Source organism: Heptranchias perlo, unplaced genomic scaffold, assembly GCF_035084215.1.
Source record: "Heptranchias perlo isolate sHepPer1 unplaced genomic scaffold, sHepPer1.hap1 HAP1_SCAFFOLD_531, whole genome shotgun sequence".
Classification (NCBI taxonomy): domain Eukaryota; kingdom Metazoa; phylum Chordata; class Chondrichthyes; order Hexanchiformes; family Hexanchidae; genus Heptranchias; species Heptranchias perlo.
Window position 1 is genome coordinate 130,803 of NW_027139550.1, and position 12,588 is coordinate 143,390.

Genomic DNA, 12,588 nt, shown 5'->3' on the forward strand with positions numbered 1-12,588 from the left:
CCAAGCTCTCCTTCAGACTTTGTAAAGCAGAGGAGGTGCTCGGCCCCAGAGCCAAGGTGGCAGCACAGAGCTTCCATCAAACTTGTTAGAGTTGTCATCAGAGGCTCCATTGCCGTGGGTCCCCTTCAGTGCTCAAAGAGCTGACCACAAGCTCCATGTTTGACTGCATGGTCTCAATGCCGTGAGCAAAGACAGCACACAAGTTGGAGCTGGACTCCTCCATGCTCTCTGACATTGTGCACAAGCTTGCTGGTAGGCAGCCCACTGCATTTGGGAGGTCCCTGTGAATTGCCATCAATCTTATGTATGATGCACTCCCATCTGTACCCTGCGCAACGGGGCTAAGATGTGAGCTTCCCCCTCTGGCGAGATGCTTCCTGGTCCATCTTAACCCCCTGCCCTTCCACATGCAAATCCTTCGAGCCTATCTTCTGAACCATATGTGGTGCTAGTTTCTGAGCTGGTGTCTACGAGTGTAAGGTGACGATTCCTGTTTTGCAATGCTGCCCTCTTCATCATCATCATCATCTGCTTCCTGAGGGCTGAGTGATGTTCTGGAGCTGAAATGGAAAAGAGGGCCTAGAGTTTGCATTTAGTGGCATAGGTGAGCAGACACAGATGGTTGGCTTCTGAAAGCAGCAAAAATTTGTCCTGCATCATGTGGAAGGATGAACTTTAAGTGAGAAGGGAAGGAGGGAAAGATGGTTTAAAACTGCAGGACTGGTCCTCCTCCAATGGCTGTCTGCTAATGACGATCCGGATTCTTTCCCCTCAGTCTGGTTCAGTAAAAACTGAAGTCGAATACATTTTAAAGTTCAGCACATCTTTAATAGCAGGGTTCTTAGTCTGCAGCATTGATTTGGACTCCTGATAGAGTCCCTCTATGCTGGCAGAGCAAGAACAAAAACATACAGAAATCCACACGTTTTTATACAAATCAATAGGGTTGGAACATACTTAACGAGGGTCAACACCAATCATAAGCCGGGCATAGGTTGCCATGCGAGGTTACATTATTTCCGGCCAATCATAGATCGTCCATGTGCTGACCATGCTGCTGTTAGACATCAAAGGGGATACTTCCTCACCTTCCAAATTGCAATGTTCTTCCCTGTTCCTTCTGTTCCTTATCTCCCAACCTGGAATGTCTTTCAACTTTGGCTAAGCTCGTTACCTATATTGATCTGCCATAAACATGGAGACATTCAGACCAGTCCTTGAATCACATCAAAGACTCTACATTGCTAAGACAATGCAAACCTGCTGACTACGCAAACATATGGCCCAGCAGGAGGCCAGGCCACCTGTACCAATCTCAGTTACTAACTAATTAACACTTTCTAACCATTTTGCATTCTGCTTCTTTGCCACGTAGACATTTTAATATTTTACTGAAAACTGACCACGTAGGGATTCTCACTCCCTGTTGCTGTGTACGGGCTTGCCTTGCCTTGTTCACCAGACTGATCCCTGGGATGGCAGGACTGTCATATGAGGAGAGATTGAGTCGACTCGGCCTGTATTTACTCGAGTTTAGAAGAATGAGAGGGGATCTCATTGAAACATTTAAATTCTGACAGGGCTAGACAGACTGGATGCAGGGAGGATGTTTCCCCTGGCTGGGGGGGTCCAGAACCAGGGGTCACAGTCTCAGGATAGGGGGTAGGATATTTAGGACTGAGATGAGGAGAAATTTCTTCACTCAGAGCGTGGTGAACCTGTGGAATTCTCTACCACAGAGGGTTGTGGAGGCCAAGTCACTGAATATATTTAAGAAGGAGCTAGATAGATTTCTAGACACAAAAGGCATCAAGGGGTATGGGGAGAGAGCAGGAATATGGTACTGAGATAGAGGATCAGCCATGATCATATTGAATGGCGGAGCAGGCTCGAAGGGCCGAATGGCCTACTCCTGCTCCTATTTCCTATGTTTCTATGTTTTTAAGAATGAGGAGAGGCAATATAAACTAAATGGTACAATTTTAAAGGGGGTGCAGGAACAGAGAGACCTGGGGGTGCACATACACAAATCTTTGAAGGTGGCAGATCAAGTTGAGAAGCCTGTTAAAAAAGCTTATGGGATCCTGGGCTTTACTAACAGAGGCATAAAAGCAAGGCAGTTATGCTAAACCTTTATGAAACAATGGTTAAGCCTCAGCTGGAGTATTGTGTTCAATTCTGGGCACCACATTTCAGAACATAAGAACATAAGAAATAGGAGCAGGAGTAGGCCAATCGGCCCCTCGAGCCTGCTCCGCCATTCAATAAGATCATGGCTGATCTGATCCGAACCTCAAATCTAAATTCATGTCCAATTTCCTGCCCGCTCCCCGTAACCCCTAATTCCCTTTACTTCTCGGAAACTGTCGATTTCTGTTTTAAATTTATTTAATGATGTAGCTTCCACAGCTTCCTGGGGCAGCAAATTCCACAGACCTACTACCCTCTGAGTGAAGAAGTTTCTCCTCATCTCAGTTTTGAAAGAGCAGCCCCTTATTCTAAGATTATGCCCCCTAGTTCTAGTTTCACCCATCCTTGGGAACATCCTTACCGCATCCACCCGATCAAGCCCCTTCACAATCTTATATGTTTCAATAAGATCGCCTCTCATTCTTCTGAACTCCAATGAGTAGAGTCCCAATCTACTCAACCTCTCCTCATATGTCCACCCCCTCATCCCCGGGATTAACCGAGTGAACCTTCTTTGTACTGCCTTGAGAGCAAGTATGTCTTTTCTTAAGTATGGAGACCAAAACTGTATGCAGTATTCCAGGTGCGGTCTCACCAATACCTTATATAACTGCAGCAATACCTCCCTGTTTTTATATTCTATCCCCCGAGCAATAAAAGCCAACATTCCGTTGGCCTTCTTGATCACCTGCTGCACCTGCATACTAACTTTTTGATCTTCTTGCACTAGGGCTCCCAGATCCCTTTGCACTGCAGTACTTTCCAGTTTCTCGCCATTAAGATAATAACTTGCTCTCTGATTTTTCCTGCCAAAGTGCATAACCTCACATTTTCCAATATTGTATTGCATCTGCCAAATCTCCGCCCACTCACCCAGCCTGTCTATATCCCCTTGTAGGTTTTTTATGTCCTCCTCACTCTCTACTTTCCCTCCCATCTTTGTATCATCTGCAAACTTTGATATGTTACACTCGGTCCCCTCCTCCAAATCGTTAATATAGATTGTAAAGAGTTGGGGACCCAGCACCGACCCCTGCGGAACACCACTGGCTACTGGTTGCCAGTCCGAGAATGAACCATTTATCCCAACTCTCTGCTTCCTGTTAGATAACCAATCCTCCACCCATGCCAGAATATTACCCCCAATCCAGTGATTCTTTATCTTGAGCAATAATCTTTTATGTGGCACCTTGTCGAATGCCTTCTGGAAGTCTAAATACACTATGTCCACTGGTTCCCCTTTATCCACCCTGTACGTTATTTCCTCAAAGAACTCAAGCAAATTTGTCAGACATGACTTCCCCTTCATAAAGCCATGCTGACTTTGTCCTATTAAATTATGTTTATCCAAATGTTCTGCTACTGTCTCCTTAATAATAGACTTCAAAATTTTACCCACCACAGTTGTTAGGCTAACTGGTCTATAATTTCCAGCCTTCTGCCTACTACCCTTTTTAAATATGGGTGTTACATTAGCAGTTTTCCAATCTGCCGGGACCTTTGCCGAGTCCAGAGAATTTTGGAAAATTATTACCAAAGCATCCACAATCCCTACTGCCACTTCCCTCAAGACCCTAGGATGGAAGCCATCAGGTCCAGGGGATTTATCCGCTTTGAGGCCCATTAATTTACTGAGTACCAATTCCTTAGTGATTTTAATCGTATTTAGCTCCTCCCCCCCAGAGCCCCCTGTTTGTCCAGTGTTGGGATATTCTTAGTGTCCTCTACCGTAAAGACTGAAACAAAATATTTGTTCAGCATTTTTGCCATCTCCATGTTTCCCACCATTAATTTCCCGGTCTCATCCTCTAAGGGACCTACATTTGCCTTAGCCACCCTTTTTCTTTTTATATAACTATAGAATCTCTTGCTATCTGTTTTTATATTTTTTGCTAATTTATTTTCATAATCTATCTTCCCTTTCTTAATCAATCCTTTCGTTACTTTTTGCTGTCTTTTGAAGACTTCCCAATCTTCTATCCTCCCACTAAGTTTGGCTACCTTATGTGTCCTTGTTTTTAGTCGGATACTAGCTTTGATTTCTTTACTTAGCCACGGATGGCTGTCATTTCTTTTACACCCTTTTTTCCTCAGTGGAATATATTTATTTTGAAAGTTGTAAAATAACTCCTTGAATGAACACCACTGCTCATGTACCGTCTTACCCTTTAATCTATTTTCCCAGTCCACTTTAATCAATTCCGCTCTCATACCATCATAGTCTCCTTTATTCAAGCTCAGTACACTTGTTTGAGAATGAACCTTCTCACCCTCTAATTGGATATGGAATGTAACCATGTTATGGTCACTCATTCCAAGGGGATCCTTAACTAGGACATTATTAATTAATCTTGGCTCATTACACAGGACCAGGTCCAAGGTTGCTTGCCCCCTTGTAGGATCAGTTACACACTGCTCAAGGAATCCATCCCTAATACACTCAATAAACTCTTCCTCAAGGCTGCCCTGCCCTATTTGATTTGTCCAGTTAATATGATAGTTAAAATCCCTCATAATTATAGCTGTTCCCTTATTACATGCCCCGACTATTTCCTGATTAATACTTCTTCCAGCAGAGTTGCAACTATTAGGAGGCCTATATACTACGCCCACTAGTGTTTTTCCCCTTATTATTCCTTATCTCTACCCAAACTGTTTCATTATCCTGATCCTTTGTCCCAATATCATTTCTCTGTATTACAGTGATTCCTTCCTTTATTAACATAGCCACCCCACCTCCCCTTCCTTCCTGCCTGTCCTTCCTGATTGTTAAATACCCTGGCATATTTAATTCCCAGTCGTTGTCACCCTGCAGCCATGTTTCTGTAATGGCCACAAGATCACACCCATACGTAGTTATTTGTGCCGTTAACTCGTCCATTTTGTTACGAATGCTACGTGCATTCAGATAAAGAACTTTCAAATATGTTTTGTGACACTTAGTTCCTGCTTTTTCCTTTTTTAACACTTTACCTTTTACTCCATACCTTCTGTCCCTTCCTGACACGCTTTCCTCTGTCTCCCTGCTCAGGTTCCCAACCCCCTGCCACAGCTTTGATGCTGGGTTAATCGCCTTACACCTTCTAGTTTTTATTTTATCTGTCGTGTCTAAAGTACACTTTCTTTCCGCTGCTCTACGCTTTTCCCTTTCTCTTGTTCTTGAACAACTGTTTGTACTATTTGTATTGTAGATTTCCCCTGGGTCTTCCCCTCTCTTGCTGCTCTCAACTTTATTCCCTTCTGACTCCCCGCTCAGGTTCCCATCCCCCTGCCACTCTAGTTTAAACCTTCCCCAACAGCACTAGCAAACACCCCCGCGAGGACATTGGTCCCGGTCCTGTTCGGGTGTAACCCGTCCCGCTTGTACAGGTCCCACCTTTCCCAGAACTGGTCCCAATGTCCCAGGAATCTAAATCCCTCCCTCCTACACCATCCCTGCAGCCACGCATTCATCCTGTCTATTCTCCTGTTCCTATACTCACTAGCACGTGGCACTGGTAGTAATCCTGAGATCACTACCTTTGAAGTCCTGCTTTTTAATTTATCTCCTAACTCCTGAAATTCACCTTGCAGGACCCCATCCCTTTTTTTAACCTATGTCGTTGGTACCAATATGGGCGTGACATCCTTGACTCTAGCACCAGGGAGGCAACATACCATCCTGGAGTCACATTTGCGGCCGCAGAAATGCCTATCTGTTCCCCTTACAATTGAATCCCCTATCACTATAGCCCTGCCACTCTTCTTCCTCCCCTCCTGTGCAGCAGAGCCACCCGTGGTGCCCCGAACCTGGCTCTTGCTGCTTTCCCCGATAAGCCATCTCCCCCAACAGTATCTAAAGCAGAATATCTGTTTGAGAGGGAGATGGCCCCAGGGGACTCCTGCTCTACCTGCCGAGTCCTTTTGCTCTGCCTGGCAGTCACCCATTTCCTTTCTGCCTGCGTAATCTTTGCCTGTGGTGTGGCCACCTCACTGAACGTGCTATCCACGATAATCTCAGCATCGCGGATGCTCCACAGTGAATCCACCCGCAGCTCCAGCTCCGAAAGACGGTTAGCCAGTAGCTGCAGCTGGACACACTTCCTGCACACATGGTCGCCAGGGACACCGGTCGTGTCCATGACTTCCCACATAGTGCAGGAGGAGCAGATCACGGGTGCGAGCTGTGCTGCCATGACTTGCCTTGGACTCTCAGACTCTCCTCCCGCTCTGGGTCTCTCCTTTTATACTGTGCTCACCTCTCAGACTCTCCTGACTCACCTGTGACGTCGCACAGTAGTTGTCTCTTGTTGCAGGTCTGCTGCTGCTTTTATTCCCCAATCTCAGTCTTCGACTCTCAGGTCCACTGCCGCTCTGGGGAAAAAGGTCGGAAAAGCAAGGCAAAGCAGCACCTCCTTCCCCCACTGCACTGAACTCCCACACTTACCAAATTCTCAGCAGCTCACACTGTGCTGTATTTCTCCAGTTTGTGACTCAGATGAGTCAGGCCTGCCCCACCTTCAAGTACCAGTTTAATCTCGCTAACCAATTAAATTGCTACAGCAGCTCTCTCTGCTGAAGCCTGACAGAAACTTAAAAATTTAAACTTTAAAATTGAACTTAAATAGTTGAAAGTAATATGCACTAGATTTTAAAGAGATTAACCCTTAAACTCCCACACGTACCAAACTCTCAGCAGCTTTAGGAAGAATGTCAAGGCCTTAGAGAGGGTGCAGAAGAGATTTACTAGAATGGATGAGGGACTTCAGTTACATGGAGAGGAACATAGGAACAGGAGTGGGCCATTCAGCCCCTCGAGCCTGTTCCGCCATTCAATGAGATCATGACTGACCTGTGACCTAACTCCATATACCCGCCTTAGCCCCATATCCCTCAATACCTTGGTTAACAAAAATCGATCAATCTCAGATTTAAAATGAACAATTGAGCTCGCATCAACTGCGGTTTGTGGAAGAGAGTTCCAAACTTCGACCACCCTCTGTGTGTAGAAGTGTTTCCTAACTTCACTCCTGAAAGTCCTGGCTCTAATTTTTAGACCATGTCCCCTAGTCCTGGACTCCCCAACCAGTGGAAATAGTTTCTCTCTATCCACCCTATCAGTTCCCCTTAATATCTCGAAAACTTCGATCAAATCACTCCTTAATCTTCTAAATTCCAGGGAATACAACCCTAGTTTGTGTAATCTCTCCTCGTAATTTAACCCTTAGACTCCAGGTATCATTCTAGTAAATCTGCGCTGCACTCCCTCCAAGGCCATTATATCCTTCCTGAGGTGCGGTGCCCAGAACTGAACCCAGTACTCCAGGTGTGGTCTAACCAGGGCTTTGTATACCTGCAGCATAACGTCTACCACTTGTATTCTCGTCCTCTGGATTGAAAGGCCAGCATTCCATTAGCCTTTTTGATTATTTTCTGTACCTGTCTATGACATTTTGATGATTTATGTACATGGACCCCTAAGTCTCTTTGGACCTCCACTGTTTTGAGCTTTTCACCATTTAGCAAGTACTCTGATCTCTCCTTTTTAGGTCCAAAGTGGATGACCGAGAGCAGGAGAGCTGAGCTAAGGGAGAGTCTCTGTGGCACTGCTTACAACACTTCCAAGTTTTGTGTCATCTGCAAATTTTGAAATTTCAATGTAGGTGAGCGTGAGGTCGTAGAAATATAGAAACATAGAAAATAGGAGCAAGAGTAGGCCATTCGGCCCTTCGGGCCTGCTCCACCATTCAAAATGATCATGGCTGATCGTCTAACTCAGTACCCTGTTCCCGCTTTTTCCGCATATCCCTTGATCCCTTTAGCATTAAGGAATATATCTATCTCCTTCTTGAATACATCTAATGACTTGGCCTCCACTGCCTTCTGTGGTAGAGAATTCCACAGGTTCACCACCCTCTGAGTGAAGAAATTTCTCCTCATCTCGGTTCTAAATGACATACCCCGTATCCTGAGACTGTGACCCCTGGTTCTGGACTCCCCAGCCATCGGGAACATCCTCCCTGCATCTAGTCTGTCTAGTCCTGTTAGAATTTTATATGTTTCGATGAGATCACCTCTCATTCTTCTAAACTCTAGTGAATATAGGCCTAGTCAACCCAATCTCTCCTCATCCTGCCATCCCAGGAATCAGTCTGGTAAACCTTCGTTGCACTCCCTCCATGGCGAGTACATCCTTCCTCAGATAAGGAGACCAAAACTGCACACAATACTCCAGATGTGGTCTCACCAAGGCCCTGTATAACTGCAGTAAGACATCCCTATTCCTGTACTCAAATCCTCTTGCAATGAAGGCCAACATACCAATCACCTTCCTAACTGCTTGCTGCACCTGAATGCTCGTTTTCAGCGACTGGTGTACAAGGACACCCAGGTCTCGTTGCACCTCCCCTTTTCCCAATCTATCACCATTCAGATAATAATCTGTCTTTCTGTTTTTACAACCAAAGTGGATAACCTCACATTTATTCACGTTATACTGCATCTGCCATGTTCTTGCCCACTCACCCAACTTGTCTAAATCACATTGGAGCCTCTTTGCATCCTCCTCACAGCTCACATTCCACCCCAGCTTTGTGTCGTCTGCAAACTTGGAAATATTACATTTAGTTCCCTCATCCAAATCATTGATATATATTGTGAATAGCTGGGGCCCAAGCACTGATCCCTGCGGTACCCCACTAGTCACTGCCTGCCATCCGGAAAAAGACCCATTTATTCCTTTTCCCTTTCCCTTTTCCCTTTCACTTGTTCTTGAACAACTGTTTGTACTATTTGTATTGTAAATTTCCCCTGGGTCTTCCCCTCTCTTGCTGCTCTCAACTTTACTCTCTTCTGACTCCCCGCTCAGGTTCCCATCCCCCTGCCACTCGAGTTTAAACCCTCCCCAACAGCAGTAGCAAACCCCACTGCGAGGATATTAGTCCCAGATCTGTTGAGGTGCAATCCATCCGGCTTGTACAGGTCCCACCTTCCCCAGAATCGGTCCTAATTCCTCAGGAATCTAACTCCCTCTCTCCTGCACCAAACCTCCAGCCACGCATTCATCTGGTCTATTCTCCGATTCCTATATTCACTTGCGCGTGGCTCTGGGAGTAATCCTGAGATTACTACCCTTGAGGTCCTGCTTTTTAATTTATTTCCTCACTCCTTATATTCTGCTTGCAGGACCACATCCCTCTTTTTACCTATGTTATTGGTACCGATATGGACCAGGACCTCTGGCTGTTCACCTTCCCCCTTCAGAATGTCCTGCAGCCACTCAGTGACATCCATGACCCTGGCACCAGGGAGGCAACATACCATCCTGGAATCACGTTTGCGGCTGCAGAAACGCCTGTCTGCTCCCCTAGCTATAGAATCCCCTATCACTATCGCTCTCTCAACCTTTCTCCTCACCCCCTGTACAGCTGAGCCACCCATGGTGCTCTGGTCTTGGCTCTGGCTGCACTCCCCAGAGGATCCCTCTCCCCCCACCAGTACCCAGAACTGAATACCGGTTGGAGAGTGAGATGCCCTCAGGGACTCCTGCTCTACCTGCCTGGACCTCCTTGTCTGTCTCGCGGTCACCCAGTCCCTCTCTGCCTGCACTCTCTTAATCTGCGGGGTGACCACCTTCTGAAACGTGCCATCCACGAAACTGTCAGCCTCGCAGATGCACTGCAGTGACGCCAGCTGCTGCTCAAGGTCCAAAACCCAGAGCTCGAGCTCCACCAGCTGACGACACTCCCCGCACATGTGGTTGTCCAGGACACGGGAAGCATCCTGGAGTTGTACCTCTTTAAATATTGCCTCTTGGTGTTGTACCTCTTTAAATATTGCCTCTTGGCGTTGTATCTCTTTAAACATTGCCTCTTGGCGTTGTATCTCTTTAAATATTGCCTCTTGGTGTTGTCCCTCTTTAAATATTGCCTCTTGGCGTTGTATCTCTTTAAATATTGCCTCTTGGTATTGTACCTCTTTAAATATTGCCTCTTGGTGTTGTCCCTCTTTAAATATTGCCTCTTGGCATTGTATCTCTTTAAACATTGCCTCTTGGCGTTGTATCTCTTTAAATATTGCCTCTTGGTGTTGTCCCTCTTTAAATATTGCCTCTTGGCGTTGTATCTCTTTAAATATTGCCTCTTGGCGTTGTATCTCTTTAAATATTGCCTCTTGGTGTTGTCCCTCTTTAAATATTGCCTCTTGGCGTTGTACCTCTTTAAATATTGCCTCTTGGCGTTGTACCTCTTTAAATATTGCCTCTTGGCGTTGTCCCTCTTTAAATATTGCCTCTTGGCGTTGTATCTCTTTAAATATTGCCTCTTGGCGTTGTACCTCTTTAAATATTGCCTCTTGGCGTTGTACCTCTTTAAATATTGCCTCTTGGCGTTGTATCTCTTTAAATATTGCCTCTTGGCGTTGTATCTCTTTAAATATTGCCTCTTGGCGTTGTATCTCTTTAAAGATTGCCTCTTGGCGTTGTATCTCTTTAAATATTGCCTCTTGGCGTTGTATCTCTTTAAAGATTGCCTCTTGGCGTTGTATCTCTTTAAATATTGCCTCTTGGCGTTGTATCTCTTTAAATATTGCCTCTTGGTGTTGTACCTCTTTAAATATTGCCTCTTGGCGTTGTACCTCTTTAAATATTGCCTCTTGGCGTTGTACCTCTTTAAAGATTGCCTCTTGGTGTTGTATCACTTTAAATATTGCCTCTTGGTGTTGTACCTCTTTAAAGATTGCCTCTTGGCGTTGTATCACTTTAAATATTGCCTCTTGGTGTTGTACCTCTTTAAAGATTGCCTCTTGGTGTTATGCCTCTTTAAAGATTGCCTCTTGGTGTTATGCCTCTTTAAAGATTGCCTCTTGGTGTTATGCCTCTTTAAATATTGCCTCTTGGTGTTGTATCTCTTTAAAGATTGCCTCTTGGCGTTGTACCTCATTAAAGATTGCCTCTTGGTGTTATGCCTCTTTAAAGACTGCCTCTTGGTGTTATGCCTCTTTAAAGATTGCCTCTTGGTGTTATGCCTCTTTAAATATTGCCTCTTGGTGTTATGCCTCTTTAAATATTGCCTCTTGGTGTTGTCCCTCTTTAAAGATTGCCTCTTGGTGTTGTATCTCTTTAAAGATTGCCTCTTGGCGTTGTATCTCTTTAAAGATTGCCTCTTGGTGTTGTATCTCTTTAAAGATTGCCTCTTGGCGTTGTATCTCTTTAAAGATTGCCTCTTGGCGTTGTACCTCTTTAAAGATTGCCTCTTGGCGTTGTACCTCTTTAAAGATTGCCTCTTGGCGTTGTACCTCTTTAAAGATTGCCTCTTGGTGTTGTACCTCTTTAAATATTGCCTCTTGGTGTTGTACCTCTTTAAATATTCCCTCTTGGTGTTGTACCTTTTTAAAAATTGCCTCTTGGTGTTGTACCTCTTTAAATATTGCCTCTTGGCGTTGTACCTCTTTAAATATTGCCTCTTGGTGTTGTACCTCTTTAAAAATTGCCTCTTGGTGTTGTACCTCTTTAAAGATTGCCTCTTGGCGTTGTACCTCTTTAAATATTGCCTCTTGGTGTTGTACCTCTTTAAATATTGCCTCTTGGCCTTGTACCTCTTTAAAGATTGCCTCTTGGCGTTGTATCTCTTTAAAGATTGCCTCTTGGCGTTGTATCTCTTTAAAGATTGCCTCTTGGCATTGTACCTCTTTAAATATTGCCTCTTGGCGTTGTCCATCTTTAAAGATTGCCTCTTGGCGTTGTATCTCTTTAAATATTGCCTCTTGGTGTTATGCCTCTTTAAAGATTGCCTCTTGGTGTTATGCCTCTTTAATGATTGCCTCTTGGCGTTATGCCTCTTTAATGATTGCCTCTTGGCGTTATGCCTCTTTAAATATTGCCTCTTGGTGTTATGCCTCTTGGCCTTGTACCTCTTTATTTGTCAATATTTCTCCCAGTTTACCTCCCCTTTAGCTCCATCCTCATTCACTCACAGTTGTCTTTTTCCCAATCTGTTACTTGGGTCTTTGTCTGATCTAATATTATAAACTATATTATATTCCGATCACCACTCCCTGGATATAGTCCCACGTTTCCTTCTCTTATCGGCTCTGGTTCAGTTCCCAACACTCGATACAGCACAGGTCCCTCCCACCTTCTTACCTTTATAAACCGGGTCAGAAAGGAGTCTTGTACACACTGTAAGAGCTCCATCCTCTTCCTCACTTTCACACCCTCTCCCTGCCAATTTATAGGGATAGTGAGAGGGCATAGGGAGAGAGAGAGGGGGCATAGGGAGAGAGAGAGGGGGCACAGGGAGAGAGAGAGAGAGGGCACAGGTAGAGAGAGAGGGCACTGGGAGAGAGAGGGGGCACAGGGAGAGAGAGAGGGGGCACAGGGAGAGAGAGAGAGGGCACAGGGAGAGAGAGAGGGGGCACAGG

General features: G+C 45.1%; 1 protein-coding gene across 1 annotated transcript; it reads right to left on the minus strand.

Annotated features, from left to right (window-relative positions):
- Window positions 1–448: 448 nt before the first annotated feature.
- On the minus strand, window positions 449–11,885 carry LOC137315074 (adhesive plaque matrix protein-like). The gene is made up of 3 exons (XM_067980018.1): window positions 10,954–11,885; window positions 9,964–10,833; window positions 449–560 (listed from the first exon to the last, which is right to left on the minus strand). The coding sequence occupies exons 1-3, from the start codon at window positions 11,883–11,885 to the stop codon at window positions 449–451; spliced, it is 1,914 nt and encodes a 637-aa protein (XP_067836119.1).
- Window positions 11,886–12,588: the final 703 nt, after the last annotated feature.

Bases quoted from the DNA above. Each gene is read 5' to 3' on its own strand.
- LOC137315074 (XM_067980018.1), bottom strand. From the start codon at position 11,885: ATGGACAACGCCAAGAGGCAATATTTAAAGAGGTACAATGCCAAGAGG. The intron at 10,834-10,953 runs GTACAACACCAA...ATCTTTAAAGAG, and splicing joins AAGAGGCAATCTTTAAAGAG to GTACAACGCCAAGAGGCAAT. The intron at 561-9,963 runs GTACAACTCCAG...TTTCCATTTCAG, and splicing joins AAGAGGCAATATTTAAAGAG to CTCCAGAACATCACTCAGCC.